A 26973-nucleotide genomic window follows, 5' to 3' on the forward strand; every position below is an offset into this window, starting at 1 on the left:
GGGAAATGGTATGAGATGTCTTTAGATTTATATGGTGATGATCATGATGGTTGTTGAATATGAAATTATTGATCTTAGTTGAAAGTTGGGTTGAATTGAAGATTATGTCAACTTGTGAGAAAAATGACTAGTTGAAGGATATTTGTGTTTTTAATGTTCATTGTTGATATTGTTGTTGTCGTTTGGGTTGTTGTTGATGATTTATAGCCGAGTTGAATTCTCGGGGTGTCATATGTATAGGGGAAGTGCTGCCGAAATTTCGGTAGCCAAATATGCTTAAAGTTGAAATAATGGCATTAATAATTCACAATTGGTAAACTTGACCAATTGCAGTTTTTCGACGAAACGGGAAGTGAGATTGGAAAGGCTTAAGGAGCGTGAAAGGTATGTAAAGCAAACCCAATTCTTCCCTTGGCATGCCCTTAGTGTATTAGGGTCGGATCCGGGCCTCGAAGGACCTCTTGGCCCTCGGAATCCGCAAGACAAAATTTCAGTTTTTCCTTCAGTAGAATTGAACCTCTTTGATACGCTTTTTCTGAAATTATGCAAACTTGCTCTAAATTATTCAGAAAGTCATAGAATGTCTGTATAACCTCTTTAGGTGACACTATATGCTTAGAGGGCACAATTTGAGCCTGCCGCCTTATTTGTCCCAAGGCGGGCCCACTATTTACGGTTTTGCCCCTAATATGCTAAAGCTTCCTTTTTAAGCGATTTTTGAAAGAAATGTTTTAATTACCCTACTAATCGCTTAACGAATATTATTTTAAATATTCTATTAAACCTTATACATTATTTTGACACCCGGAATGACTTCGGGAAAGTTAGACTTCTGTAATTTATTATGATATCTGGAATACATTTATTATGATTCCGTCCGACTCCATTTGATTTGTTTGTCTTTGCTACGCCTCATCGAGTCTTTGAAAATACTTATGATATTTTTAAATTGCATTAGTCTCTCACTACTCCATTCGTGGATGTCCCAATGTTTCCCACACTGAGCCCGGGCCAGGATATGTTGTCAAGCGTAATTCTCTGCATTGTTCGCCGCGTCCCGATGTGAGGGGGCAGGTATACGCGTACATGGGTCTGTGGAGTATGATGTGCCATGTCCGCCTATTCTGATCTGATCTGTTATGGCCATTTTGATATGACATTATATGATACGGGGCCACGCCCCTTTTTCTGATTTCTCTGTATAGTGGCACCAGCGTCGGGAGGGTGGCCACATTCTGTCTGCCGAGTCCCGTGGCAGGGACCGGATATGATATGATATGACATATGTTTCTGTACGCATTCTGTCTGTTTTGGAAATATGCATTTGACACTCTGGATTCTGTACTCATTTTCTGTAACCATTATGATTTGACTTCTGTGATTCCGCTTTGCATATTCAGTACATATTTCGTACTGACCCCCTTTCTTCGGGGGCTGCGTTTTCATGCCGCGCAGGTACAGACGACAGGTTTGCTGATCCACACGTTTAGGATCCCATTTCTGCTATTTTGGGGCGCTCTCTTCTACAGAGCCCATCTTTTGGTACAGTCTGTTACTGCTATCGGGATATGTACTTTGTTCAGGGTATGACGGGGCCCTGTCCCGTCTTATGATTATGATATGTTCTGTAGAGGTCTGTGGATACATCTGTGTGGGTTCTGTACATATGTTTGGGATGTATTGTTTTATGATAGCCTTATCGGCTTCTGTGTGCCAATTTTGCTCTTCGGCTAAATTCTGTAGCATCCACTAATGTTATTATTATATTATTATTCTGATAATATGCTAATTTGGGTATCGGGTACGTATAGGTGCCCAGCTAGGGCACTGGTCGCGGCCCACGGGGTTGGGTCGTGACAGAGTCGTATCTCTCTGCGTTTCTTATGAGGTGGAGAATGTGAAAGACGCTATTGTTGTTTACCAGTAACCCTATCAGGTGGTGTAGAACTAAAGTCATCATACTCGTCGACTTCTGTCCCTTCCTTGGCAGGGGTATTTTGGTGTGAATCACTTACAGTAATGGGCAATCGAAGAGCCTCAATCTCTTCAATGATCGGCACGACATTTGCGTATGTAACTCTTTCCTGCAAAGGTATGATAGAGAATATCTCGATTATTAAGTTAATAAAATACAATGTAGAACACAATCAAAATTTATGAAAATGTTATAATCAAAATTATATCATATTGAAACAATGTAAGATTACAAGTGTATCTCAAATAAAATATATTAAATATACATATGAAGAAAATACACATATCCACTTATGTATTCGCATGTGTTTTTACTAGCAACCCATAAATACACATACATACATATGTATTTACTTCAAATTATTTGCTCAGCCAGAGTCAAGTGTCCATGATGGCCTATAAAAGATCCGTAAATACACATACATACATCTGAGCATTTCTAGGAGCATGTAAAGCACACAATCATCCAGATTTGGGCAAGCTGGCTATAAGAAAGGTGTTGGCTTTGAAACAAAAAATTCCAGCAACCTATGTAGTTTTGTCAAATATCTATGCAGCTGATGGTAAATGGGGTGACTCTACGAAAATGAGGAAGTTGATGAGAAGGATGGCTATCAAGAAAGAGGTTGGGCGAAGTTTGGTGGAGATAAAGAAATAGAACTATAGTTCTGTTGCTGGAGATAAGATGGGTTCACATATGGATTGTGTTGGTGAAATTGTAAAAATCCTGATCGAGCATATGAGAGATGCACGATATATTCCTGATTTGGACTTTTTTATACATGACTTAGAAGATGAAACTTGAAAAGTAATAGCAACGAGGGTCAAAGTGACTTGTTGTTGTATATGTTGGAATAATCAATTATTCTTTTGGTGCAGTTGAATTCAATTAGAAAACAACAATAATTTTAGTACCAATATAAAACAACCCCCACATTATCAATCATCAATACCAATTTTAATACCACATTCTCACAACAGTAATTCAAGAAAATAAACAAACAAGAATTAAACAGCATAACCCCAAAACAGAAAAAGGAACACAACAAACACCCACCAGAACAACCAATAGAATACATAAATACATCTGTATACATATGTATTTACTTGAAAATGCATCAACTATGAACAAAAAATGAATAAATGAAGAAACTTAAGGGTGAGTCGTCATCTCTAAGCATTCCACTCATTAAAGATGAGTAACTTGGCTGACTTTCAATGGTTCTCCAATTTAGAATTCTCGAAATCAAATTCCCACGCTTAATGTCCAAGTTGGGATACACACTAGAACATGTCTCGTATAACCAAACTTGCATAGCAGGAGGAAGACCTCTAAGACAGAAGAACGTTGACTCGGAGGTCATCTTTTGGTGAATACTTCTTATCAAATCATTGAACGCTACCTTACGCCATGGGTAATCTTTGTATTTTCCATTATCAACCAAGTCAAAATGAAGCCTTGGAATCCTTGTAGACTTATGCTCACCAGACAAGATGTATGAATGGATAAAATACAAAATTGCAAGCTTAACTGTATCGCCATCCTCAAGGTTCTTATTTTTTAGCTTGAAGCACAGTTCCAATTCATTTTTTCTCACATTATTCTCAGATCCAGGAAAATATTTATCCATAAGCCTATTCTTGCTATCTTCATTAACTATGTGAACCCCTTCATCACTATAACAGTTTAGTCTGGACATTATGGCAAATTCCAAGATGGTAAATCGCAAGACAAAACCATTGATTTCAATAAGAAAAGCATCTGGTTTACTTTTCCTTAATTCTCTAACCATGAAACATCTAAATATCTGTGCGGTTACTTCAAAGTGCTGCATACCAAGGAATTTTCCAAAGATAGTTTTGGAAAAAGTTCTTGCTGCCTTTTGGAGAGATTGGACTCCAAATCAGAGACTACCTTTGAATTCGTATAGCAGCAACATCGTGGAGAAAGCCTTGGCGGACATTTGACATAGAATTTAGGATCCTGCATATAGTTTTTTTAAAAAAAAAAAAAACTCAACAAAATACATGTGTATACATACAGAAAAATTACAAATACATATATACCATAAAAATAAAAAATAAAATATATAGCCAGTGCTAAAAATAAAAAACAAATACATCCATATTAAATATATCATTCCAGATACAATTGTATCTGGAACTACCTTATCATTATTAATACATCCAAATCAGGAAATTTATGGACAAAAGAATATGGAGAAATACATATAGATAATTTGTACATATAAAAAATACATACGGTTTTGGACAAAATAACATTGTCAGCAAATTATATTAAGAATTACATATAAATACATGTTTTTGTCTATATAAATATATGCCTATTAAAGCATCAACTACACATAAATTACATAAATATATGAAATTTCTCCCTCAAATCAGGATAGAATACACAAAATGAAGTAATATCATAAAAACATCTCAGAAATCTCAGTATATTTTGAAATACATGAATACAAATTACATTTTATTGAGAAATAATACCTGCTCCGCCACCTCTTCTATCTCTTCGTCTGCTTCCATTGGTTGTTCCTCCACGAGTTTTCTAAGATCTTTGCTTGTGCAGCACCTTTGGTTTTGTTAGATTTGGAAACTTCAGATTTCCAACTTGGGAGGGGTTCATGCTTTTGCTTTGTATGCCTCTCAGCATGCATTTTTTCGGCAGACCCTGCAACAACATTATGTTGTTGTTGTTGAGAAATTCCTAAGTCTAATGATGGAGCACCCATAAAATCGTTGGGATTAAAGGGAATACCTTTAGTAACACTTGTTGGCACTTTTGTATCAGCCATTGATTTCAAAGAAAATTGGGAGTTTTGAAGTAAAACCCTAACTATGAATGAGTTCTATTAAGTGAAATTGAAGAAGAAGGAAACACTCACAAAATAAAAAGAACAACCAATAAAATAGGACACACCCTCAAAATAAAAACACCCAAAAATATTGTGAGAGAAACACTTACCTATTTGTGTGCAATACAGATTTAGGTTGATGGAGAAAGTGGGATTTCGGTTGACAGAGAAACTGGAGATAAATATGGTGATTGAAAACGAAATCAAAAGAGAAAGGTAATAGAGAGAGAAAAGTGAATGAAAAAGGGTTGAATTTTGATATACTGTGTTGGGGTAAAGTAACCATATGTTACTAATTGTAGCTATAATATGTAAATCAAAATTGTTTTATAGCTGCTAATAATAAATAAATAAATAAAAAGGTAGTTATTATATATAAATAACACGTAGACTTAGTCATGCCAAGTAAAAATCCCATTTTTTTAAGTATAGGTTCTAAAAATGGCTATTCTTGAACTTTATCCACTTCAAAAGGGCATTTGCACCGGTCTTTAATTTTTGGCCTTCAAATGAATGGTCTTTTAAGTTTTATCCTTTAAAATCGAACTTATACTTATGTTACACATCATAATATCTAGAAGTTAGGCCATTTCCCTTAAAGAACTTATGTCCCACCGGATTTAAGTTCGATTTTGAAGGCCAAAAATTAAAGACCAGAGCATTTTGAAGGGCAAAAATAAAGACCAGTCCATTTGAAGGACAAACCGTGCAATTACTTGCTTCAAAATATGATTGGGCCGAGCAGACAAAATAAGCCCACAGGGTATACTCACATCACAACTAGGGTGAGATAAAATATGTCGTCTTTAAATGGAGGCTTTGCACCGCCTCTTCACACATTGCCTCCTTCAACAACTCTCCCTTAACCTCACCTCAGGTATGAATGCTTTCTTTTCAAGATTCTTATGGGTTTGCAAAAATATATGCTATTGATGAATGTGAACATTTTATAGAAGCTGAATAATATACTAATATGGTAAACAGTGTTCTGTTAAAGCCTGTAAAGATTCTATATTCTGCCGTTATTGTTAAAGCCAACTCTGTTTGTTGTAAAAAAAAAGGTTGTTTTTGGTGATGGGAAGGGCTTTTACTTTTGATGAATATGCAGATGTTTGATATTGAAAGGTTTTAGTTTTCTTTCTTGATGCTGATTTGGTTTTGTTGTGAAGTTAAAGCTTGATTTCAGTAGTCAAGAAAACCAGGCAAGATGCAGAACGATGAAGGACAAAACATGGATCTTTACATCCCAAGGAAATGGTATGCCTCATTCTTGATTGTTTGGTGTCACATGTATTTTACTTAGGGTGTTTTTGGTATGGATGAAAACATTTTCCCATGTTTGGTTGTCAAAATACTTTCTCTAGGAAAACAAGTTCCTACTTCCGTAATGAAAGTAGTAAAAGCAAGTTCTAAAAGTGACAATCCAGGTTCATTGTCTCCTTCCCCACCCGCCCAACGCCCTCAATCCCCATCCCACGCCCTACCACCTCCAAATCCACACTCCCCACCCCGTCCCTAACCCCATAGTGTTTCGCTAGATTATATTTAAATGCTTTTGGGATAGCATGTTTTTCCTTACTTGCCAAACACTAGAAAATTTTCCAAGAAAACGTGTTCCTTCATACCAAACACACCCTTAGTGTTTGTAAAACTGCAAGTTGTAATCCTAGCTAACATAGATCTTTGCAATTGCAGTTCTGCTACTAATAGGCTGATCACTTCAAAGGATCATGCTTCAGTTCAACTTAATGTTGGACATTTGGATGATAGGGGCGTCTACACGGGCAGTTTCACAACTTTTGCTCTCTGTGGTTTCATCCGTGCTCAGGTACTTCTTCCTTTGATTGTAATTCCTGTTTAACTTTTGCTAGTGAAGTTGATATTTTTTTACGGTTAATTTGTGGTTGTTCGTGGCATAATTGAACTTTAGTTTTAGTAATTCCTTTGCTGAACTCATATAATACATAATGACATAATGTATAAGATAGCTGCTTTTTGGAGATGTGACGTAAAAATTTACTTTGTAAGTGATACCATCGTGGCAATTGTCATTTAATATTTCAGAGTTGCTAAGAAAAAGGGCCAAGAAATAGATTTGGGAGACCTACCGAAAGTGAAATGATGAAAGTACTGTTGTTAACACTAGCATAAAATTTGGTAAGCTTTCAGTTGCTTAGAAGTTAAAACTTCCAAATCAAAGTCAAAGCAGCTTAGGTACACAGTTCTTCTCAAGTAAGAACCTTAACTTTTTGCATGTCACAAAAATCATGAAGAAGCCATCTAACTGTTGTTTCCTCTATGTGAGAGAAGTATCATTAGGTATCTGGGAGAGTTCAGGTTCTTTCTTTTTGTAATCAATCTAAGATAGCTTGGAAATCTTTAATTTTAATCTGTCCTTTCTGCATTGAAGTTCGTTTTTAGTATTTGAATAGGCCATTTAGCTTACATTTGTGTTTTGGCATTCAGCTGATGTAAAATAACTTCAATCTTGTTGTTTCATCTTTGCAGGGTGATGCTGACAGCGCAATGGATCGCCTCTGGCAGAAGAAGAAAGTTGAAGCTAGACAAGAGTAGAAAAATAGATTTGCATTTTAATATTACATTACTTTATGGTGGAGGATTTTGGATGACATTTAAATTCAGTTGAGTTAGACAATGTTCTCCCAGCTGTATTTTGGATAGTTTTCTTGATCTATGGATATTTGACTTGCCATTCGTCATGGTTTTGATCTCATTTTCTGACTAGTTTTTTGATGACTGGTCAGATTCCCTTGCTCTTTTTTCTGAATTTTATTTCCCAACAGTACTGAGGGATAAGTGTTCATGTTGATTCAAATCTATGTGAGATGTAAAATTTTCCTTGGATGCGTGGAGAGTGTTGCATCAAAGCGCTTCCTGAGCTCTTCAACTCATACTAATTGAAGCTTTGAAGCTGAATCTTGTACTACAAGGCCTTCTTGAACAGGGCCAAAGTAACCTGATCTGTTTTTTCTTACTGAAAATGATGTACAGGTCCTTGCAAGAAGATGAATCCACTTATGTGGAGCATGTGTATCAATTAGAATTTGCCAAAGATAATAGGTAGGGTAGTCGAGAAGAAACACCTAATGCTGAGAATTTTCCTTGTAAATATTTTGAAACAGAGTTTCACAATCCTTCCTCCCCAGTGCAATAGTGCCTAAATAGATGACTAATGGATAGCATTGGATCATCACCATGGTCTTGCTTGACATTTGGTACACATACTATCCGAAAAGGAAATTTATCCAACCAAACTACTAAAATGAAAAGACATTACTACATTTTATGATTTAAAATGCCTCAGAGAAAGTACATTTTCTCCTTGTTCATCTCCAACTTGATTTAGTATATGTAGTTTCTAGGACCCTATGAGCACTGCCTTCATTCCATTGCCAGCATACTCTGCCTTTCTGGTCGGTAATTGTTAGTATATAAATGTCAGCCTATGTTGGTGCAATATGTGTGCTCTAGTTTATTGGATACTTCTGTAAGTAATATAATTATTGGTGATTCCTCAGACCCTTGCCCTAATTCCAATTTTGTTGTCAAACATGTTTGGTTCAGTGATCAATCAATATGTTTTCTTGATCATATCCTTCGGTGCCTCTTCTTTCTAGCACTTGGGTTTTCATTGTATTACTGAAGTTGCAGCTTTTGTTGAGATAACAAGTTCTCTCGATGAGTGTTTCTCCAATTTTCTGAAGATGGGATAACTTAATAGCATGTTTTGCACCAGAGCATTTCGGGCGACCTGATTATTTGGTTCATTTAGCATGTAGATAAATACGTCAATATACTGCATTAGCTTAGATTTCTGCTTTCTAGTCTGGTTCTGTTGAAATATCTGAAGTGCCAACCTTTCTTTATTTGTTTCAAATTCAGACAAATAAGGAAAATAAATGAAATGATTAAAATTTTAACGTGAGGAGACTTATTGTCTGGCACAATGCATTACATAAAGGATATAGTAGTTTGCTGTGGTGTAATATTGTACGCACTAAGTAGTAGCACTAGATAACTGTAAGCAAAGATATTGGGATTTACTGTGGCATAATACACTAGATAACAGTTTAGGATATTATGTCCCACTGCCGAACACTTGGCTTATAGTGTTGTTTATTCTGTAGATTGAAAGAAAGCCAAAAATGGTGTGTAGATAAATCTGTGTACATCTTTTATATACTGTTGTCCCTATTCTTAGTTAGAGGTCTTTGGTTTGAGCGTTGAAATGGAGAACCTTTTGTAGGAAACACAAGAACGTTTAAGTTTCTCAACTACTCAATAATCTAATTTTAACACTTAAGTCATTAAGCGACTACGATATGGATATTCTAAGGTCCTTGTACATGTATGAAATTTTTCCAAAAAGAAAGTTTGGAAAATCAAAGTTAATAAGTCCACCCGTCCCCACATATGGTCTCCATATGCCAACCGGAGTAAATTCCCTAGAAACTGACCACTAATATCACTTTTATTTTTTTAGGACTAGAATATCACCCAACTATCATTATTTTCCTCAAAATATACTAAATACACAAAATTCCTCTTCTCTCCTAGTTAACATGCCATGTCACATAAAATTTCATTTTTTGGTAATAAATTTATTTAATTCATCCAATCTATTTAACTTAATCCAATCCAAACTCATTTAACCAACCAATCCATATCTTATACCCATTCAAGATATCTAAGCACTTCTATGCCAGATTTGCGTTCATGATCCATCCTAAAATTAATTCATTTTTGAACAATCTTTTAAAATATGTGTAGTATAGTAAAAAAGATGTTTAATTGTTTTTTATCTCTTTATTCCACTAAACGAAAGCTCCAAAAATGTTTTAGGGATCTAGTGATAAGTTTCCCCTAAACAATAATACCAGAAAATTATCCCAAAGCCAAACCAAATACAAAAATATGCAAATTCAGCTGAATATTATCTGTGAACACTAAAGATAAGTGGTATATTGTGGAGGGGAACATAAAATTCTAGAAAGCTATCCAGGATTTCCTTTTTTTCTTTTCTTTCCATTAAGTTAATGTAATAGTTGGGTGATATTCTAATCCTAAAGAAAACAAAAATGCTATTAATAGGCAGTTCTCAGTACATGAGTGACATTTTAGGGAATTTACCCTATACCAACGGAATGGACCCCATGAGCAATGAATAAATTAACTACACCTCAACGTCAAAATATTTAGGGTTGGCTGTATAAATCATCTGCGTCCATTCTGCTCTATTCATATCTAATGTCAGACGACACATCATAGTTTAATTAGTTCTACATGCCTAACTTAAGGTTAGACTTAAGAGTAGTCGTTAGGCTATTACCAAATAGATGGACATAGAAACAAGAATCTCTATTATGAGCTATTTGATGCCAATAAGTTGCATATTGCAGAAGAGTACTCGTGTGAATGGGAAAAAACTGCCTGTACAATGCCAATAAGAGTCCTGATGAGATTTGATTTCTGCATGAGAGATTATGCTTATCATGTCGAATATGAGCATCCAGAAAATATGATATAGGGGATATGGAAACAAAAATGGAAATAGAGAATCTCATCACATTTCAGCATGCCAATAGAGGCAATTTTAGCAGGGTTCTCTCACTCTTCTTTACTGGTTCCATGCCTCTTAATGCAAGAACAGTTGTTAGGAAATATTGTGTACTTGGGTCACTGTTGATAAATGAGAAGAAGGATTCCAGCTCAATACCTTTGTCCTTTGATATGGAACAAAAGAATAAGGATTAAGATAACGGACACGAAAGCATGTCTAATGTCCACCCACTACTTTCCATTGAAAAGATTAATGTGACGTACTGGTTAAAAGTACTGGTGCGACTTATAACCAATGTTGGTATTAGCTATTCCCCTGTGTTGGATGGTGGCCCTCATATCTTGCAAACAAAGTAGGTTATTTCTTTCTTTGACACTTTTAAAACTGTACAAGAAAGTAAGGATTTGATCCGTCCTTTTAGTTCTTTCATGTCGAAAAATCCTTGAAGCATTTCACTTGGTCCACAGGAATGGACCCTTTTGAAGGTGAAAAGTTTTACATAGTTCCCAGTCCTTCTGGATCACACACCCCGCTTTATCAAAAGGTGTATAATGCATGAAAAATTATATTATGGAATCACACTCTCGTTGATCTTGATTTGCTTTCTAAACTAGTTTTAGCAACTCTGTAGTAGAGCTAACGCGAGTAATTCTCAAGTTTAACTTATTTCTTTAACAATGTTGACAACTATGTCATTCAATTTGACGCGGCCAATTTTGAGCTGATTACCAATTTGCTGCTTAAAAACTATTTTCTTCTCTTCCCATTATGAGGTTGTATGGTAAGGAAAATACATGGTCCCACTCTGCTACCTAGAGAATTTTGAAATAGCGAATAGTTGTAATATTAATATATGAATATGATGAATTATTCTGTGTACTGTCCCCCCATGTTGTACTGTGAAGATGCTTGGATACAAGTACTAAAAGCAGCATTAGATGCCACCAACACTAACACTTAGGCTTCCAAGACTTAAGAAATGCATTAGATGTTATAGAATGCTGCAGGAAAGGGAATCATTTCTATTTGATCCCCACCCACAAGATGCTCACAACGCTATCTTCTATACACCAAAATGGAAACTTCGCCTAGAATAGTGAGTGGACTCACATTTTAAATGTTCTAAACATAAATTAATTATGGACCATGAAATAAACCATAAATAATCTTAATATGCTTAGGAGTTACTCCCTCCATTCCAAATTAAGTGTCCTTTTAGGTTTTTTATTTTGTTCAAAAATAAGTGACGTTTTTGGATTTCAAGAATATTTTGGACAGATTCTACCAAAATTGCCCTTATTTAAGTAATCAAGATTCATTAATTACATTTTCTTTTTCTAGACATTTAATTATATAAACACAATATTTTATGTCAAATGAAATGATGTTCACATTATACATAGTATCGTGCTAGGATAACTCTTCTCCTTTTATCACGTTTTTAATTATCTTTTCTCTAATTATTTATTTTATTTTCTTTTTTTCTTACTGAAGTTTTGTTTTATATTTTTGGCTAATTTGTTAAATTATTGGCGATGAATTATGGATAGATAAATTGAATAGGAATTTTATTAAAAATCATGACAAGGTAGATTTGTACTAAATGTTTAAGTTAATGATTTTATTGGAGTGGATTAAAAGTTCAATCCAGCCAATGGTTTCATTTAATCCAGCTCGGGCATGGGTAATTTAATTTTTTCAGCAACGTACATTTAACAGCTCCATTAAATTTTCATTCATAATCTAGTTTTAAAATTGAATTTTTTTTTAGTTGAAAGGTTTAATGATACCCCCTCGTTAATTGTTCATCCAACTAAAGTTTTAATTAACTACTACTCAATACCCAATGTTAACTTAAAATATAGTTAGGGGTGAGTTGTTAAAAACACTCTCAATTTTCTAGGAGTGAGCAATTTCTTAAGGGGTGTGCATGAGCTAAAAGAGTCACGTATTTTGGAATGGAGGGAGTACTGATTCTCAATCAGTTGGCTTATATGCTGGAAGGATCAGTCAAAAGGAAGGAAATAATGTAATCAAAACAAAGAAAAGGAAAATGATAGAGTATATGATGTTAAACAAAATGTCAACTTTCATGGTACATTAAAAGAATTGATGTGATTGCAGGAATTAATCCCTCCTCCGTGTGCACTTTTTACTCCACTAAAGTATATGTGGAACTTTAAATGTCTATCTCAGCTTCATGTTTTAAAAAGACATGATAATTCAAAGAAGAGGCAGATTAAGAGAAGGAAGTTATAGTGATGACTGAAAGGGAAAATACTCTGATGAAGAGCTATGTGGAATGGTACCCTATTTTTATTATGTTGGCAATCGATTTTGCTTTTGCCATTAGTAACATACTTCTCAAGAAGATTATACTGGACGGGATGAACCATTTGGTCTTCATAACTTATCGGCAGTCCATTTCAACCATTTTTTTAGCCCCAGTTGCCTTCTTTGTGGAAAAGTATGAATATTGTCTCCTACAATTTCTTTTTTTTTTTTTTTCAAATCCTGAGAGTGAATTCTTAGAAAAAGTTCCATCTCCAATATGTGGAAAACTTTTTGTCTCCTTTGAACATGCAACTTATTGCTTCTTGCAGGAACACCAGGCCAAAACTCACCTCTCAAATCTTGTGCAACCTTTTCTTGAGTGCCATTGTTGGGTAAGTCATAATGATCTCTATGATCTTCACTATATTCTTTTGCATGGCTATGCTTTCTCGTTAAACATTTTTCACCATATGTGACATCTTTTTTGTAGGGCATCTCTTACACAATACTTATTCCTTCTTGGCATAGAATACACGTCCGCAACTTTGGCATGTGCCTTTGTCAACATGGTTCCTGTGGTCACATTCCTTATGGCATTACCTTTTGGGTATGAAAGCTATGGTTGTCTCATTTTAAAATAAACAAATAGCTTTAAACTGTTCTATTTTCTTATTCTACCAATGACATTTTAACTCTATTATGTATGAAAATAATGCAGGTTAGAGACTATTAACATTAAACATGGAAGTGGAATAGCCAAAGCGATTGGTACACTAATATGCGTTGGAGGTGCCTTCATACTGACTTTTTACAAAGGCATCCCTTTAATACATTTTTCAGAGCAACAATCTGTATCTCCATTCTCGGAAGGAGCCATTAGTTCCTCAAAAATAAAGGAAAGATGGATCTTTGGTTCTCTGGCCTTGTTTGCTGGGACGCTTTTGTGGTCTTCGTGGTTCCTTCTCCAATCGTTTATTGGAAAGAAATATCCATGCAAGTACTCTAGCACTGTTATTATGACCTTCTTTAGCGCCATACAAGCGGCTATCTTGACTTTGTCCATTGACAGAAGACCATCCATTTGGATTCCAAAGGAAAAGGCAGATATGCTGAGTATCATCTATGCTGTAAGTGCACTTAATAGCGGTTCTTATCTTCCTAAGTTGCAGAAATAGATATTTTCCTGTCCCTCACATGGAATTTTATTTCTGTCTTCCTCTCGCTCGATCTCTCTCATTGTCTTTGTCTTTTTTCTCTCTCATTCTTTGCGATTCAACTAATTTGTTTACAAAGATCTGATGCACCCCAGATAGAATTATTAATGACTGTATGTCCTTGAAAATTAAGAATTTTAAGAGAACTTTCACGGATTCGTTAGACATTCTGAATGATTTGTGACAATCAGCGTCGAATTGGAATATGACAAATATCCTTGAATATTTGAGAAAATTAGAGTTCTTTGGACTTCAGATCCTAGTATTTCTTCTATTGGTTCCTATGTACAGATAAAAGAAAAGCCAAGTCTTCTATGGACCAAAAATGTCCTTTCCTTTAGTTTGTTAAAGGAACATTATGTACAAAAAGTAGAGAAGCCCCTTCTATGTGTATAACAATTAACATATAGTCGTGGCGCGACTTCAAAACACAAAACGGAAACTTAACTATCTCATAATTGTCTTAGTTTAAAACTTCTAAGTTCAAAAAAGTGTACTTCACCACTGATTAATTTATCTTGTTTTGGTGTCTACTTGAAAACAATGAATTTTACCAAGTCAGGGATTAATAGGTTCCGGAATGTGTTTTGTGGGAATGTCATGGTGTGTCAAGAAGAGGGGTCCAGTCTTCACAGCAGCATTCAGTCCTCTTGTCCAAGTTATGGCAGCCTTGTTCGATGTTCCCATTCTGCACGAACAACTCCATCTCGGAAGGTGAATTACAATACTTTAAGGCTTATAAATTCTTTTTAACCATATCCGAAACAGGAACCTTAACACTGACTAATTTCCTTATAAACAATCATGATCAGTGTAATTGGATCGGCTATTGTAATTGCTGGTTTATACTTTCTGCTTTGGGGCAAGAACAGAGAAATGCAAAAAGTTGTCCATGAAACTGAAGAGAAAAAAGAGAAGGAGTTACCCTTCAAAGATTTAGAAACGAATTCTGAATCCAGGATCCCTTGATGTCAACTTTATCTACAAATATTTCAAAATGTATTCCGAGTTTTCTTGGTTAACCTTAGATTTTGCAATAAAAAATTGCAGCTTTATAGTTAAATTTTGTTCTTCAAAGAAAGAGTGCAACAACCAATTGGTTAAGAGGCTATCAAAACTGTCAATTGTAAGAATCAAGTGTGTACTCAAATTGGCTGCAGATAAGATATTATGCAACCAAAGGAGACTAATCTGAGAGTAGCAGCACAGCAGAAAGATCTGACAAGATGTTATGATTAATAAAAATAATACAAATGTAACATTTTCCTTTTTGGTATCTTATAAACATATTAATCCTCATAACAAGCATCAATACTGCAACAAGATCCCCACCCCCACTATTCCTGCCAAGAGACAAGACACGTTGAAAAGAGAACAAAACATAAAGAACTCAACTAAGCTCTGGTATTTATTCATATAGAGTATTGGTCTGAATTTTGTAGCAGCTTCTTGATTATGGTGTAGGCCTAGTTGACTGTTCATAATGGGGATCAGTTTTCTTGTCTCTCTTGTTTCCCTTTCCTTGTGGTGTTGGGACTTGTTCATCATCCACATAATCAGAGACGTCCAAATGAACACCAGGGTCATTGGTAGAATAGCTACCACCCAACATGATGGAATTGTTGACGGACTGGAAATTGCTGTTCACATATGTTTTCAAGGCCTCATTTTCCCCTGGTGAAACACCGTCGATCCCATTTTTCTCGTCCATCTCACCGCGCATGCTGGCCCCTACATTGGTTCCAGCTAGAGTGATGATTCTGGTGCCATGATCATCTTCGTCATCACCTTGAACATTCTGGTTGTGCACGCGTTGGAGGCCAGCTAGGCGTTTCGTTAGAGAAGAAATCATGTCCTTGATATCATTGTCTGCTTGCTTTTGCTTCTCCCTATCAACAAAATTTGACTCAGCCATAATCAAGAAGGAAAAAGTTTACAAGAGTTTTGTATTTAATGAATACAATATGAAGTTTGGCTTGGATTTTAAAGAGGAGGAAGACACAAGTTGTGTTTGATTAAAGTTGAGGGACAGAACCAAAATGCCTTTGCCTACTTAGCAATGCAAGTATTTCATTCAAATATTCCCAAAATAGAAAATCAAGAAAAGCATTGCTTGTTGAAGGGTTTTATCATCTTCATGATTACATTTTATTGTCTTGTGTCTTTCAAGTTTTTCTTTAAGCATAAGTAGATGCAGGGAAAGATAAAAGGAGAAAAAGGTAACCCAATTTAATTCTGGTTGCCCTTCAGCAAGATATATTTATATTTTTCAGTACAGTGAGACTTACCAGTTTTTGTACATTTGTCACAGAGCTACATTCTAAAGGAATGTATAGTTGCTTTGAAGTGATTTTATTTTATTTTTTAAAAAAAATTCTAGGGTAAGGAGGTCCATAATAGGAAAAAGAAGAAGGGAAAGATCCAACATAAAATAAGTGAAGTGAATTTATCCTCAGTTGAGGCATTCTTATTTTTGGAGGCAAAAGGATTTTTTTAATGCCAAGGCGGATTTAAGATTTGAAAAGCTCGAGTTTGAAATTCTAACACAACACTTATGATAAATCTATTATTTATACCTATTTAATGGTTTCTTTCACACATGCAAAATCTAAAGCAAAACTATTGGGTTCAGATAAACCTTAACTGGCAATTTGCGTCTATCCCTGCTTAACATAACTTCAATTTGTCATGCATATATAACCAAAATACTTTGATTTCTTATGTTTTGCAAACAAGATCATACCTTACGTAGCAAACATGCTAATGAAAATTGATTTATCAATATTAGAATCTAGATGATTAATACTAATTATTCCAACAAATTTGATTGATTGATACGAGTTGATTTTCTTTAGAATTTCACTGTTTAACTTTCAATTCGCCTCTGACCATCAAATGAAATGTGAATAACCCGTTCTCCTCTCTTTGAAAGAAGGGGCGTTTCCGGTTCTGTCGGTGCTTGAAATAATTTTGTCCAGTGAAGAAGTATATAGAACTTTAGTTGATTGACAACAGTGACATCGAGCTGCTGGCTCCCCGCACTTCCTTTTTCATTTAATGATTTGTTACAAGAAAAAAAAAGTTAGCTTGTACAAAAATTAAATTTAAAAAGAGCCAGATTAAGATTAGCTTTATGTCAAAATCCAATCCAATCTAGTCCACACAAAAAGAGTCATAGCAACGTTGATTTAATCAAATTTCTTACACCTGTTTGATTTAGATTTGGATTTTCCTTGCCATCCATGACTATAGGCTCAACATTGACTAGCTCATAATGCTTAACACTACACGTTCAAGAAAAGTTCCAACTTCTAACTGGCATATAAAGCAACTTCTAAGTGGTGTTTTAATAACCGTTAACTCATTCAACTTTTGGGATAGAGTCACTATGGTCATGTATTAATTTGACGAAGGATTCCGATTTTACTAAAAATATCTTTCTTTAACCTTATCTTCCCCCATTATTCTCGGGTTCATGTTCACTCTAACCCAAAAATCTACAAGACTCCAAGAACAACTCAATCTATCTCCTTTCAGTTTATTTATCAAAATCGAAGATTAGAAAAGGAGGATAGTAGATACTCGAGTGATGTTATACTGTAGGTGGGAGAGCCCTCTAAGAGTATTCTTAGTAGTAGTACTATTTAGTACTCGTGTTGTTGTTTATTCTTCGATATGTATCATTATCTATTGCGCTTTTGCTTTGTATCTTATTATTTTGTTGTTATATTTTTCTGTGTCTGCCTGGAAAGTCATTTTCTTTTTTTTTTATTTTCCTTTCTTTTCTTTAATTTTCTTTCCTTTCGAATCGAGGATTTTATCCTACTCTCCCTAGATTCTATTTTAAGATTATACTGAATATGTTATTTTTGTTGTTGTTGTTGACTAAATAATTTAGATTAGATAACAAGCTATTAATCGTGATATTCAACTTACTCAAGTCCTGAAATGATAAATTTGCGTAATAAAATGAGCACAAAAAAAGGGGAACCACATAACTTGGAAAGGTAATAAAATGTTTACAATGACCTTTATCCTATAGGCTGATTTTGACACCAAAAGTTTGGTCAAATGTACTGATTTTAAAATGTTGTCAAGTGGACATGGACCACCCAAAAACTTGTGTCCAGAAATTAATAAAATGACAGCTTGCAATGACTCAGTAATTATCAAGTTGTTCATCGCTTTCGCTAAAGTGATTAGTCATTAAACAATGACTACTGTGGCTGCATTCATTACTTGTAACTTGTAAGCCAACACCAATTTGGAAACATCAGACTTTCTAATAATCCAAATGTGGTTCCCACTGCTCTCTTCGCCCCCTCCCCCCGCTTCTCCAACCCCCGCCCCCACCTCTTCTTTTAAAATAAAAATAAAAAAAAATTATAATTCTAATGGAGGAGGATAGGCCCGGAGAAGCAAGAAAGAGAAAGACCGTTCACGAGTTTTGAACCGTGCACAAGTTAAGGTGTAGAGTGAAATTACAATCCCTGAATGCAATTCTGTCTAAATATCAGTTATCCTTGACCGGGAGATAAAAGAAAAAGAAAAAGAAACAACAATAATGAAAAAAAATATGTGCTGTACTTTCCAATAATTTGAAGTTGTAAAAGGAAGGAAAAAAATATCTTATTCTTCGTTATAAGGTTCATTAATATTCCAAATCATTAGTTGCAATATTACAGTATGATAAAAGAACACCTAAATTAGCTGAAATTATGAACAAAATGAAATTAATTTGTTAAGAATATCTTAATTAAATTTAGAGTAAAATAATTGGGACTACCTTTGTCCGCAATGACATATTCTAAAATTGCTTTGGCTAGGAATATCTTGAATTGAATTAGTGTCATCATATAAATATCAAGGATTTTAAAAGTAATCCTTTTTTCTTTTCAGAATAATTACTTACTCACAAGCAAGCCTAACGAAGGGCACGGGACGGGACGGAGGACTAAAGTCGGGGGGACTGAGGGGTGATCCGGACTGGGGGGACCGGGATTAGTGGGGGATTTTTTCCGGGGTCCATACCGTCCCCCTATATAAAGGGACAGGAGCCGGACGGAACGGGTTCGGTCGGGACGAGTCAGGGGACCTTTTTTTAAAAATAAAAAATAAAAAATTATAAGGTATAGTTTTTAAAATTTAATAGGTAATCAAAATAATAATTTCAAGTCTTTATAAAAAGTATGAAGAATTGTATCTTTTTGAACTTCCAAGATCCAACGGATTTTTATTTTTTATTTTTAAGTTTTAACGGCTATTTTTGGAATTTCTAAGAGGCAGTTTTTTAAATTTAATATCTAATATTAAATATAATTTCAAGTCTTTATAAAAAGTAAGAAGAATTGTATTTTGATATGTATAGTAGTTATGAAAAAAGAAATAATTTCAAGTAAGAACTTTAATTTTATTTATGCAATAATTAAAGATTAATTCTAATACAAGAAGAACACGTAATCTACACAGCCACCTTCTAGGAAGGGCTCTGTTTCAATTAAGCCTCTAAGTTATAATAAAATCACCTAATCTACATAGCCACCTTCTAGGAAGGTATCTGTTTCAACTAGGCCTAAAACTTGCACGGTTGTATATAGAGTTTTTCCAATCTTTTTATTGCTTCCGTTGGACTCATTTCTGGAATTGGCATTGTTGCTTGACGATCCATAAGCTCCACGCCACCATCGTTGTTTGTGTTGATTATCTCATCATATTCTTCTTCTTCTTGACGAGTTAATTTTGGTAGTCCATAATTTCTTCTTTCTACATTGATCCAATCTCTGAATAAGATAGAAATCTTCAAGCTATCTTCTGCCAGTGAATGCCTGTGGTATGCGAGTTGAAATCTTGCCGTGCTAAAAGCTGCCTCCGAAACTACTGATGATGCTTGAATAGCAATGATATCTTGAGCCATCTTTGATAGTAGTGGCCATTGACCGGCACGCAACCTCCACCACCCTAAAAGATCATCATTGTCATTCTCGTCCGTATAAGAATCAAGTGTCTGAGCAAGATAATGATCAAGATCACTTTCATCAGAAGTAGAACCAATAGTAATATAATCACCGTCCATTTCACTATCAAATTTTCGGTTGCCTAATGTAGGCCTCTTTTTTTGCGAAGCTCGTAAAATTTCATTTCTTTCAAGAGATTTATATCTATCATAAAGAAATCTAAAACTAGGATATATGCCATTTTGACATTCTTCACAAGTTGGTCTTTCTATTGTTTCATCAATATCTAAATTTATACAAATTTTTCGAACAAGTCCCTTAGCATCTTGTAATTTTAAAGTCGAATATAACACACAAACAATTAAATATATTTCGGGAATAGGAAAAAAATGCTTTTTAAATTTCACAACCATTTCATCAATTGGCGCCTTATAACTATCTATTTTCCTATATTTTGCAAATAATTTTGTAAGTACACAAATATAAAATAGCATTTGTACAATAGTAGGATAATATATTCCGAAAAATTATTTTGTTGCAAGATTTTTCTAAGAAAATAATAAGCCCAAGAATTTCATCCCAGTCATCTTCTTTTATTTGATTGGAAAGATCATAATGATGTGCATTAAAAACATTTTGAAGGGGTTTTCTATATTCATGAGCAACTAATAGCATTTCATATGTGGTATTCTACCTAATACAAACTTCTCTTGGATCACAAGGTGGTCATCCTATGTTCGAGAAATACGCTACTAACAGCCCTCGAATTACAGAGAAAATCTAAGAGAGAAGAATCATGGGAATAAACACATATGTACCCGCTTCATCAATAAAATATATGTTTCTTCATATTTTGTTTGTGGTTGCAATTTATTTCTGCATATTAAAATTTGTTACAAACACCTTCATTTTATAATTGTTGTCGGTTTTTTACGGTGAAATTGACATAGAAGTAAGTAGTGTTAAAGCGAACAAAGAAATAAGTTATACAAGAAGTTCTTCAATTGCAGAATTTAAATGAGGGAAATATTATGTTATTTTTATCTTGACTAAATTTATAAAAAAAACACAAAATTTTAACTAAATTCACTAATTTTGTCAATAACCGCAAGAAGCCCGGCTAAATTTACTAGTTTTTCTATAAGACAGGATTTTTTAAATTCATGAATTCTACTAGCTTTATGAGCAGCAAAAATATATTGGCAAGCATATCTTATTTTCTTAAAACTTCCGCTAAATAAATCAAGACCGTCCTTTACAACTAGATTAAAAACATGGCATGCACATCTAGTATGGAAAATATTAACATAAATTGGACAAATTCTAACAACCAACATATCAGCACATTTAGTCATTGAAGAAGCATTATCAAATGTGACAGTAACAACTTTATCTAGAAGACCATATAATTGCCAAACTTCTTGAACATTTGAGCTTATATAAGAACCGATTTTTTTCTCATCAACATATTTATAACCAAGCATACATTTTTGCAAGTTTCAGTTATGATCAATCCAGTGTGCTGTAACACATAAATAGTCATTGTCATTAACACTATGGCCTATATCATAAGTGATAGACACTTTAGTATCTAAGTGATAAAATATGCAATGCATATACTGAAAATAATCACCTTGAAATTTAAAAATGTCTGCTCTAACAGTGGATCTAGGAATTCCTTTAAAACTAGGGTTATACATAGCTTGAATATAATGCACAAAACCAGGTTAGAAGGAAAACTAAAAGGTAAGCCACAGACCGCGACCATTTTAGCTAGTTCTTCGCGGTCTCTATCTTTATTATATGCGATTTGTGTGATAGCGGGGTTAACAATATTTAAAGTTTTTGGACCATATTAGAACCCCCAGCGGATCCACCAGGAACGACACTAGTAGCGCCGCCGCTAGGATCTGTCTTAAGACCCGCTTCCACTAGAGCTAAAATGAATGGACTTCGAATACACTTTTTCAAGTGTCTCGATAAACCACCTATCCCACCTGCCCCTCTACCAGATCCGTGATTGAAGAATGCTTTACATTTATGACACTGCGCAATTTGTTTTTCTTTATCATAAATCATGAATTTCCAACAAGGACTTTTTCTAGCACATTCCACCATAGTCTTACACCGAGTAGGAGGTTTAGGGGGAAGGCCAGCTCCAGACTGAGATGGTGTGTGAGTTGGAGCTTCAGTAACGGGACTAGTAGGTGTGTCTTCTAAATCTAATTTCTCCCCTTCTTCTAATTCAGCATATTCATATTCATCTAAATCACTAATATCATAAGCTCTTTCATTAGCCTCATTTTCTAATTCAAGATCTTCACCTCTAGATTCATTAGGAAAAACATCAAAAAATCGAGGGAATTTTAAAAATCAGTTTCATCAACATAAGTAAAATCTTCCGTATTTTTCTAACACTAGGTTTAAGTTTACCGAAACTACCACGTTTAGGGTTACTACTACACCAATATGCGTACTAACAAAATTCTTCACTTGAGACAATTTTTTGGAAGCCATAGTATATAATTTAAAAAAAAAAAAGATAAAATAAAGTATGAAAATTAATTCAAATAAAAATGCAAATTAAATGCAAGAATTAAATAAATAAGGGATGGAACGATCGTACCAAACGTCTGCGTAAAAGCAGACGTAACCATAGATGTTGAGATTGAAACTTGAAATTGAAGCTTCAAAGTTGCTCCAAAATCCAAATCTTCCACAAATTCAAAAAAAATAAAAATAAAAACTTTCACCAAAACACTTGAAGATAATAACCATATTATAGAGAGATAGAGAGATTGTTGAGAGAATGTGTGAAAAAATGAATTAGAATGGGGGTATTTATAGTTTAGAATTAGCTTTAAAGTGTATTAAAATAAAACTTTGGGGGGGAATTAAAGTTAGGGGGTGGGGGCTGATTTGGGATGGGGGATTGAAACGTCTCTATAGCCGTTGGGAAAAGGGGAGGGCGCCATTGGGGTGGGCCCCCTCAACGGCTAGAAATTTTTTAAAAACAATCTCTCAAACTGAACCGGGCGAGACGAGTCAGCCATGACAGACCTGGCCGGGACCGGGACAGGCCCAGGCGGGATTTTTTGGTTGGTTCGTCCCATCCCCCCATTCCCCATCCCCTCAAGCCCAGTCCCCCTTTAGCATGGTGAGCCGGAATGGGTCCGGGACTGGACCAGGCCGGAATCGGGACGAGACCGGGCCAATCTGTCCCCTATGACACCCTTACCCACAAGTCTAGTTAGTGAAGAATTTTGTGAGGGTAGTTCATGTTCATGAAACAAAATCATTAAGACGTTATCCAGTTAAATTTAAAGAAAGTGATCTGTTACTATCATTTTGTTCACTATTTTCATAGAATCATCACTTTTAGTCATTATTATCCACCTTTTTCACAAACTACTAATACCTTCATTCAGTGACAAATCCAAAATTTTGATTAAGCGAGTTTAAATAAATACAAAATGGTGAATATGACGGTCGACAATAGGAATGACCTCATTTTTTTTTGTATTCCCATAATATCCCTAAAAAAATATCGTTTTTAGGTGATATTCTATTTAAAAATAAATATATAGTTAGAGAAAACAACATCATTTTCTACTGTATAAATTATATATATTCTTGCATTTGTGTACGTAAGGCAAGTCACAAAATAATAAACAATATAGAAATAAGTATATCAAGTTTTAATTACTTACGAGACTGTAAACTTTCATCTAGGTAAATTTAGATTTTTAAGTTCTTACTCTTATAATTAGATAAATAATGTTTAATCTCACAATTTTGAAACACCATACATAAAATAAAACTAAAATAAAAAAAAACAATAATAGATAAATAAATAAATAAATAAAAATAAACTAACCTGAGCTTCATGTATACCAAAAAAGAGGAAAAAAGATTCACAATTTTATAAATTAAAGGAGAGTTTAAACTAAGAAATAAGATGTACTATTTACAGACATATAACCTCAATTATTATAACCTAAATTATTATAACAGTTTAAAACACTTTTTATAATTCTCAAACAATCAATGTAAAACTAAATAGCCTATAACTTTAAATAATATTACGATTTAACACAAAAGTAAAAGAATCAGCAAATATTGTACACCCAGCTCAACCATTGTGACTTTAAAAAGTAAAAATGAAATATTAATGCATTCGCGGTTAAGCGAGTTTTAACCCAAGTCATTTCCATGAAAATGAACCCTCTTGACCAATGAACTATAGCTCTTTCTTGTTCCAAGTGGGTTCATCTATATTTATATACACAATTACATAATAATCTATACATGTAAATACTGAATTTTTTCAACGATGTGGGTTCACTTGAACCCGTTTGATACAACGTGGATCCGCCCCTGCCTTCGTTACTACCAACTACATTCACCTCCAGCTACCGTTATTACCATTAGCCACCAACATTGCCACAATTAGTCATAACTGTTGGTCACTTCTACCAACCACCTCCAATATATCTTACCATCACACAATTAACCACCATAAATTATCACCACTAATCATCATTAGCTTACAACTGTTATTGTCGATTATCGTCCAGCTCCGCCACTATTAGTTTTTAGAGTATATTTAATCAAACAAATTAAAAACTTTTCCAACAACAGATAAATTAAGATTCTCTTTGATAATTCATTGATATAATATTTAATTATAAGTTTATTTAAATTTTACAGTTACTAATTTTTAATAATTATCTTAGATAGATTCAGATGTATAGAAAAAATACAGACTTAATTATTGAGAATTTAGATTTAGATATAATATCTTAATAATTATGTATATATATTAAAGTTCAAACAGTTAAAACCTTTAAAACAAACGGCCCTTGGTGAACAAAAATATCAAATGCCCCTTACGTAGTTTGTCATATGTTATTGTCGTTTGGATCCGTTATCAGTAATTAGGGCCACCATTATCTTCATATATAGATAAACCAAATACAGCCCAAATCTTAAATGGATCTTTTTATCCAATGTCCCCGAAGGGACAAATATAAATTGATTGGCTAATTGGATATCCAACATGGGTGTAACACTCCCCCTTTGCCCCTTCTTCACAACTACAAACAACAACAAACCTTGCGTAATCCCACAAAGTGAAATTTTGAGAGGGTAAGTGTAAGTGGGCTTTACCTCTATTTTAAAGAAAGAGATTATTTCGAATAAACTTTGGGCTCGAGAAAAGTAAATATAAAATGATACAGAATACTTCATCTATGAAAATACTCCCTCTCTTTACCATTATTATTTTTCTATACGTAGTTAATGGGGAGTTGAAGATTCAACCACGGTTAGCAAAAAGATAGGCGGCCTACTAAACCCAAAAAAAAAGTTGTTTTTCAAAGGAAAAGTATACTCTTGAAGTCTTATTTAAAGATTATACTTCCTCTGTCCTAAAAAGAATAGTAATTACTGTTACGCCCTATTTTGAACGGGTCCAAGATAGTTTGCAACTTTTCGGTTATTTTAACTGGTTTAAAAAAGTTAGAGTCGTCACCTAATTTTTAAGGGAAATCAGGAAACTTATATGTACTTTTGTGTCTACTCCATTTTAGTCCACGAAATCTATGAAATTCTAGATAAGGGTTTTATTTACCCCGAGAGGAAGGTATTAAGCATCCCTCAGAGCCTGCCGAAAGACAGTCCTTAAACTTAGTTTAACGGAACACTAAAGGGGGATTATCTATCTGTTTATCATTATTATTACTTGTTTTCAAAATATTATGACCTCATGAAAAGCTACACTAGGTGATAATATACCAAGTATATACAGTGTATAAAAACGTATTTATATCAAGTATCAAGTATTCATAAAGAATGTATAATAAAAAAGAATATATAAAAGAGTATAAAGAGAATGTACCTCGTAAGTATAAAAGTATATCTGTTAGTACAAAGAGTGTATATATATGTTAGTGTAAAGAATGTGTAACTATATTAAGAATATATAAAAAAATGTAAGACTATGTAAAAATAAATATATCAAGGATATAAAGAATGTGCGTCTATGTATATTAAAAGAATGTATGTATATTAAACATATAAAGAACATACTTCAAGTGTAAAAGAGTGTACGTCAAACCTAAAATGTATAAAGAATTGTATAACTAGGTATATTAGTTCATAAAGAATAGAAAAATAATTTACGAATATTCATTGGTGTAAAGATTTTATATAACGAAATTATTCAGAAAAGTGAAGTTTATTTGACTTGCTTCTACCGTTTAGTTAAAAAGAGTGTTTGTTTAATGAATATCATATCAAAAGAATAAGGAACAAAATAATTGTAAAAAAAAAATATTGGTAAAAAATAAGTATAAGGAATTGTGGATAAAAAAATGAGTGAAAATGTGTAATGCCTCTAAAGAATAAAAGATTTGTAAATGGACGACTTAATATTTGCCTAGCGTCAAAATGTGGATTTAACTTGAATAAAAGGTGTATTAGTGTGTACGAAAGAATGTAAAATGTATGTTGTAAAAAATGTGTATTAAAAGCGTATAAAAAATATAAAATAAAGGATGAACTATTATCTTGGCCTAAACGCCAAAAGTGTGAATTAATTAACAAAGTATTTATACCAAGTCAATTTAATCTATTTATGAAAGTATTGACGGCCTAAGTCTTGCCTAAAGCGAACGACAAGCTTTAAATTAAGCATGCAAGATGACAAGTAAATAAATATCTTCGACGGACGTTCAAAAAATAATATTTCCACTATAGTACAAGTTTATGTTATGTACAAGTTTAAAGAATGCGGAAAGTAATTACAAATAGTGATTCGATGAAGTCTTCGGGTTCCTTCCGAGTGTCGTCTTCGGAATGTATCTCCGGGTACCTGTATAAACACTTAGTAAAAGTGTTAGTAAGAGAATAAATAACTATCGAATGAATTAAAGAAATAATGAATAAACTTAAAATAAAAAAACCCGTCTTTTGTACATAGGAGGCCTTGGAAATCGATGAAAATTTCTTCATCGGCCATTTGGGTTTAGTATTCGCCCAAATGAGTTTAAATAACTGGTAAAAAGGGTAAAAGTGTCATTAGCCGCCAAAAGTATTTT

The 26973-nt window shown here is 34.0% G+C and overlaps 4 protein-coding genes across 6 annotated transcripts; 2 read left to right on the forward strand and 2 right to left on the reverse strand.

Moving 5' to 3' along the window:
* Positions 1-3013: 3013 nt before the first annotated feature.
* Positions 3014-5094, reverse strand: LOC132621435 (uncharacterized). Its single transcript, XM_060335704.1, has 2 exons — positions 4483-5094; positions 3014-3958 (listed from the first exon to the last, which is right to left on the reverse strand). The coding sequence occupies exon 2, from the start codon at positions 3807-3809 to the stop codon at positions 3093-3095; it is 717 nt and encodes a 238-aa protein (XP_060191687.1). The 5' UTR covers positions 3810-3958; positions 4483-5094; the 3' UTR covers positions 3014-3092.
* Positions 5095-5584: 490 nt separating this feature from the next.
* On the forward strand, positions 5585-7565 carry LOC132626796 (small ribosomal subunit protein eS21y). 2 transcript variants are annotated; one of them, XM_060341791.1, is made up of 4 exons: positions 5585-5727; positions 6020-6107; positions 6546-6678; positions 7359-7565. In XM_060341791.1, the coding sequence occupies exons 2-4, from the start codon at positions 6058-6060 to the stop codon at positions 7422-7424; spliced, it is 249 nt and encodes an 82-aa protein (XP_060197774.1). In that variant the 5' UTR covers positions 5585-5727; positions 6020-6057; the 3' UTR covers positions 7425-7565. The 2 variants fall into 2 exon arrangements, with proteins under 2 accessions (XP_060197774.1, XP_060197775.1); XM_060341792.1 differs by having other exon boundaries at positions 5665-5727; positions 6026-6107.
* Positions 7566-12475: 4910 nt separating this feature from the next.
* LOC132626797 (WAT1-related protein At4g01440-like) lies at positions 12476-15189 on the forward strand. 2 transcript variants are annotated; one of them, XM_060341794.1, is made up of 6 exons: positions 12476-12898; positions 13035-13097; positions 13196-13312; positions 13424-13832; positions 14478-14633; positions 14732-15189. In XM_060341794.1, exons 1-6 carry the CDS (start codon positions 12693-12695, stop codon positions 14813-14815), a joined length of 1035 nt encoding a protein of 344 aa, XP_060197777.1. In that variant the 5' UTR covers positions 12476-12692; the 3' UTR covers positions 14816-15189. The 2 variants fall into 2 exon arrangements, with proteins under 2 accessions (XP_060197777.1, XP_060197776.1); XM_060341793.1 differs by having other exon boundaries at positions 12480-12898; positions 14482-14633.
* LOC132626798 (uncharacterized) lies at positions 15137-16145 on the reverse strand. Its single transcript, XM_060341795.1, has one exon. The coding sequence runs from the start codon at positions 15832-15834 to the stop codon at positions 15373-15375; it is 462 nt and encodes a 153-aa protein (XP_060197778.1). The 5' UTR covers positions 15835-16145; the 3' UTR covers positions 15137-15372.
* Between the last annotated feature and the right edge of the window lie 10828 nt (positions 16146-26973).

This window comes from Lycium barbarum, chromosome 2, assembly GCF_019175385.1.
Source record: "Lycium barbarum isolate Lr01 chromosome 2, ASM1917538v2, whole genome shotgun sequence".
NCBI lineage: Eukaryota > Viridiplantae > Streptophyta > Magnoliopsida > Solanales > Solanaceae > Lycium > Lycium barbarum.

Coding starts and splice junctions, on each gene's coding strand:
- LOC132626797 (XM_060341793.1), top strand. CDS start 12,693: ATGACTGAAAGGGAAAATACTCTGATGAAGAGCTATGTGGAATGGTAC. Junction 13,098..13,195: donor TTCTTGAGTGCCATTGTTGG/GTAAGTCATAAT, acceptor TCTTTTTTGTAG/GGCATCTCTTACACAATACT. Junction 14,634..14,731: donor GAACAACTCCATCTCGGAAG/GTGAATTACAAT, acceptor AATCATGATCAG/TGTAATTGGATCGGCTATTG.
- LOC132621435 (XM_060335704.1), bottom strand. CDS start 3,809: ATGCAGCACTTTGAAGTAACCGCACAGATATTTAGATGTTTCATGGTT.
- LOC132626796 (XM_060341791.1), top strand. CDS start 6,058: ATGCAGAACGATGAAGGACAAAACATGGATCTTTACATCCCAAGGAAA. Junction 6,108..6,545: donor CTTTACATCCCAAGGAAATG/GTATGCCTCATT, acceptor TTGCAATTGCAG/TTCTGCTACTAATAGGCTGA. Junction 6,679..7,358: donor GTGGTTTCATCCGTGCTCAG/GTACTTCTTCCT, acceptor TCATCTTTGCAG/GGTGATGCTGACAGCGCAAT.
- LOC132626798 (XM_060341795.1), bottom strand. CDS start 15,834: ATGGCTGAGTCAAATTTTGTTGATAGGGAGAAGCAAAAGCAAGCAGAC.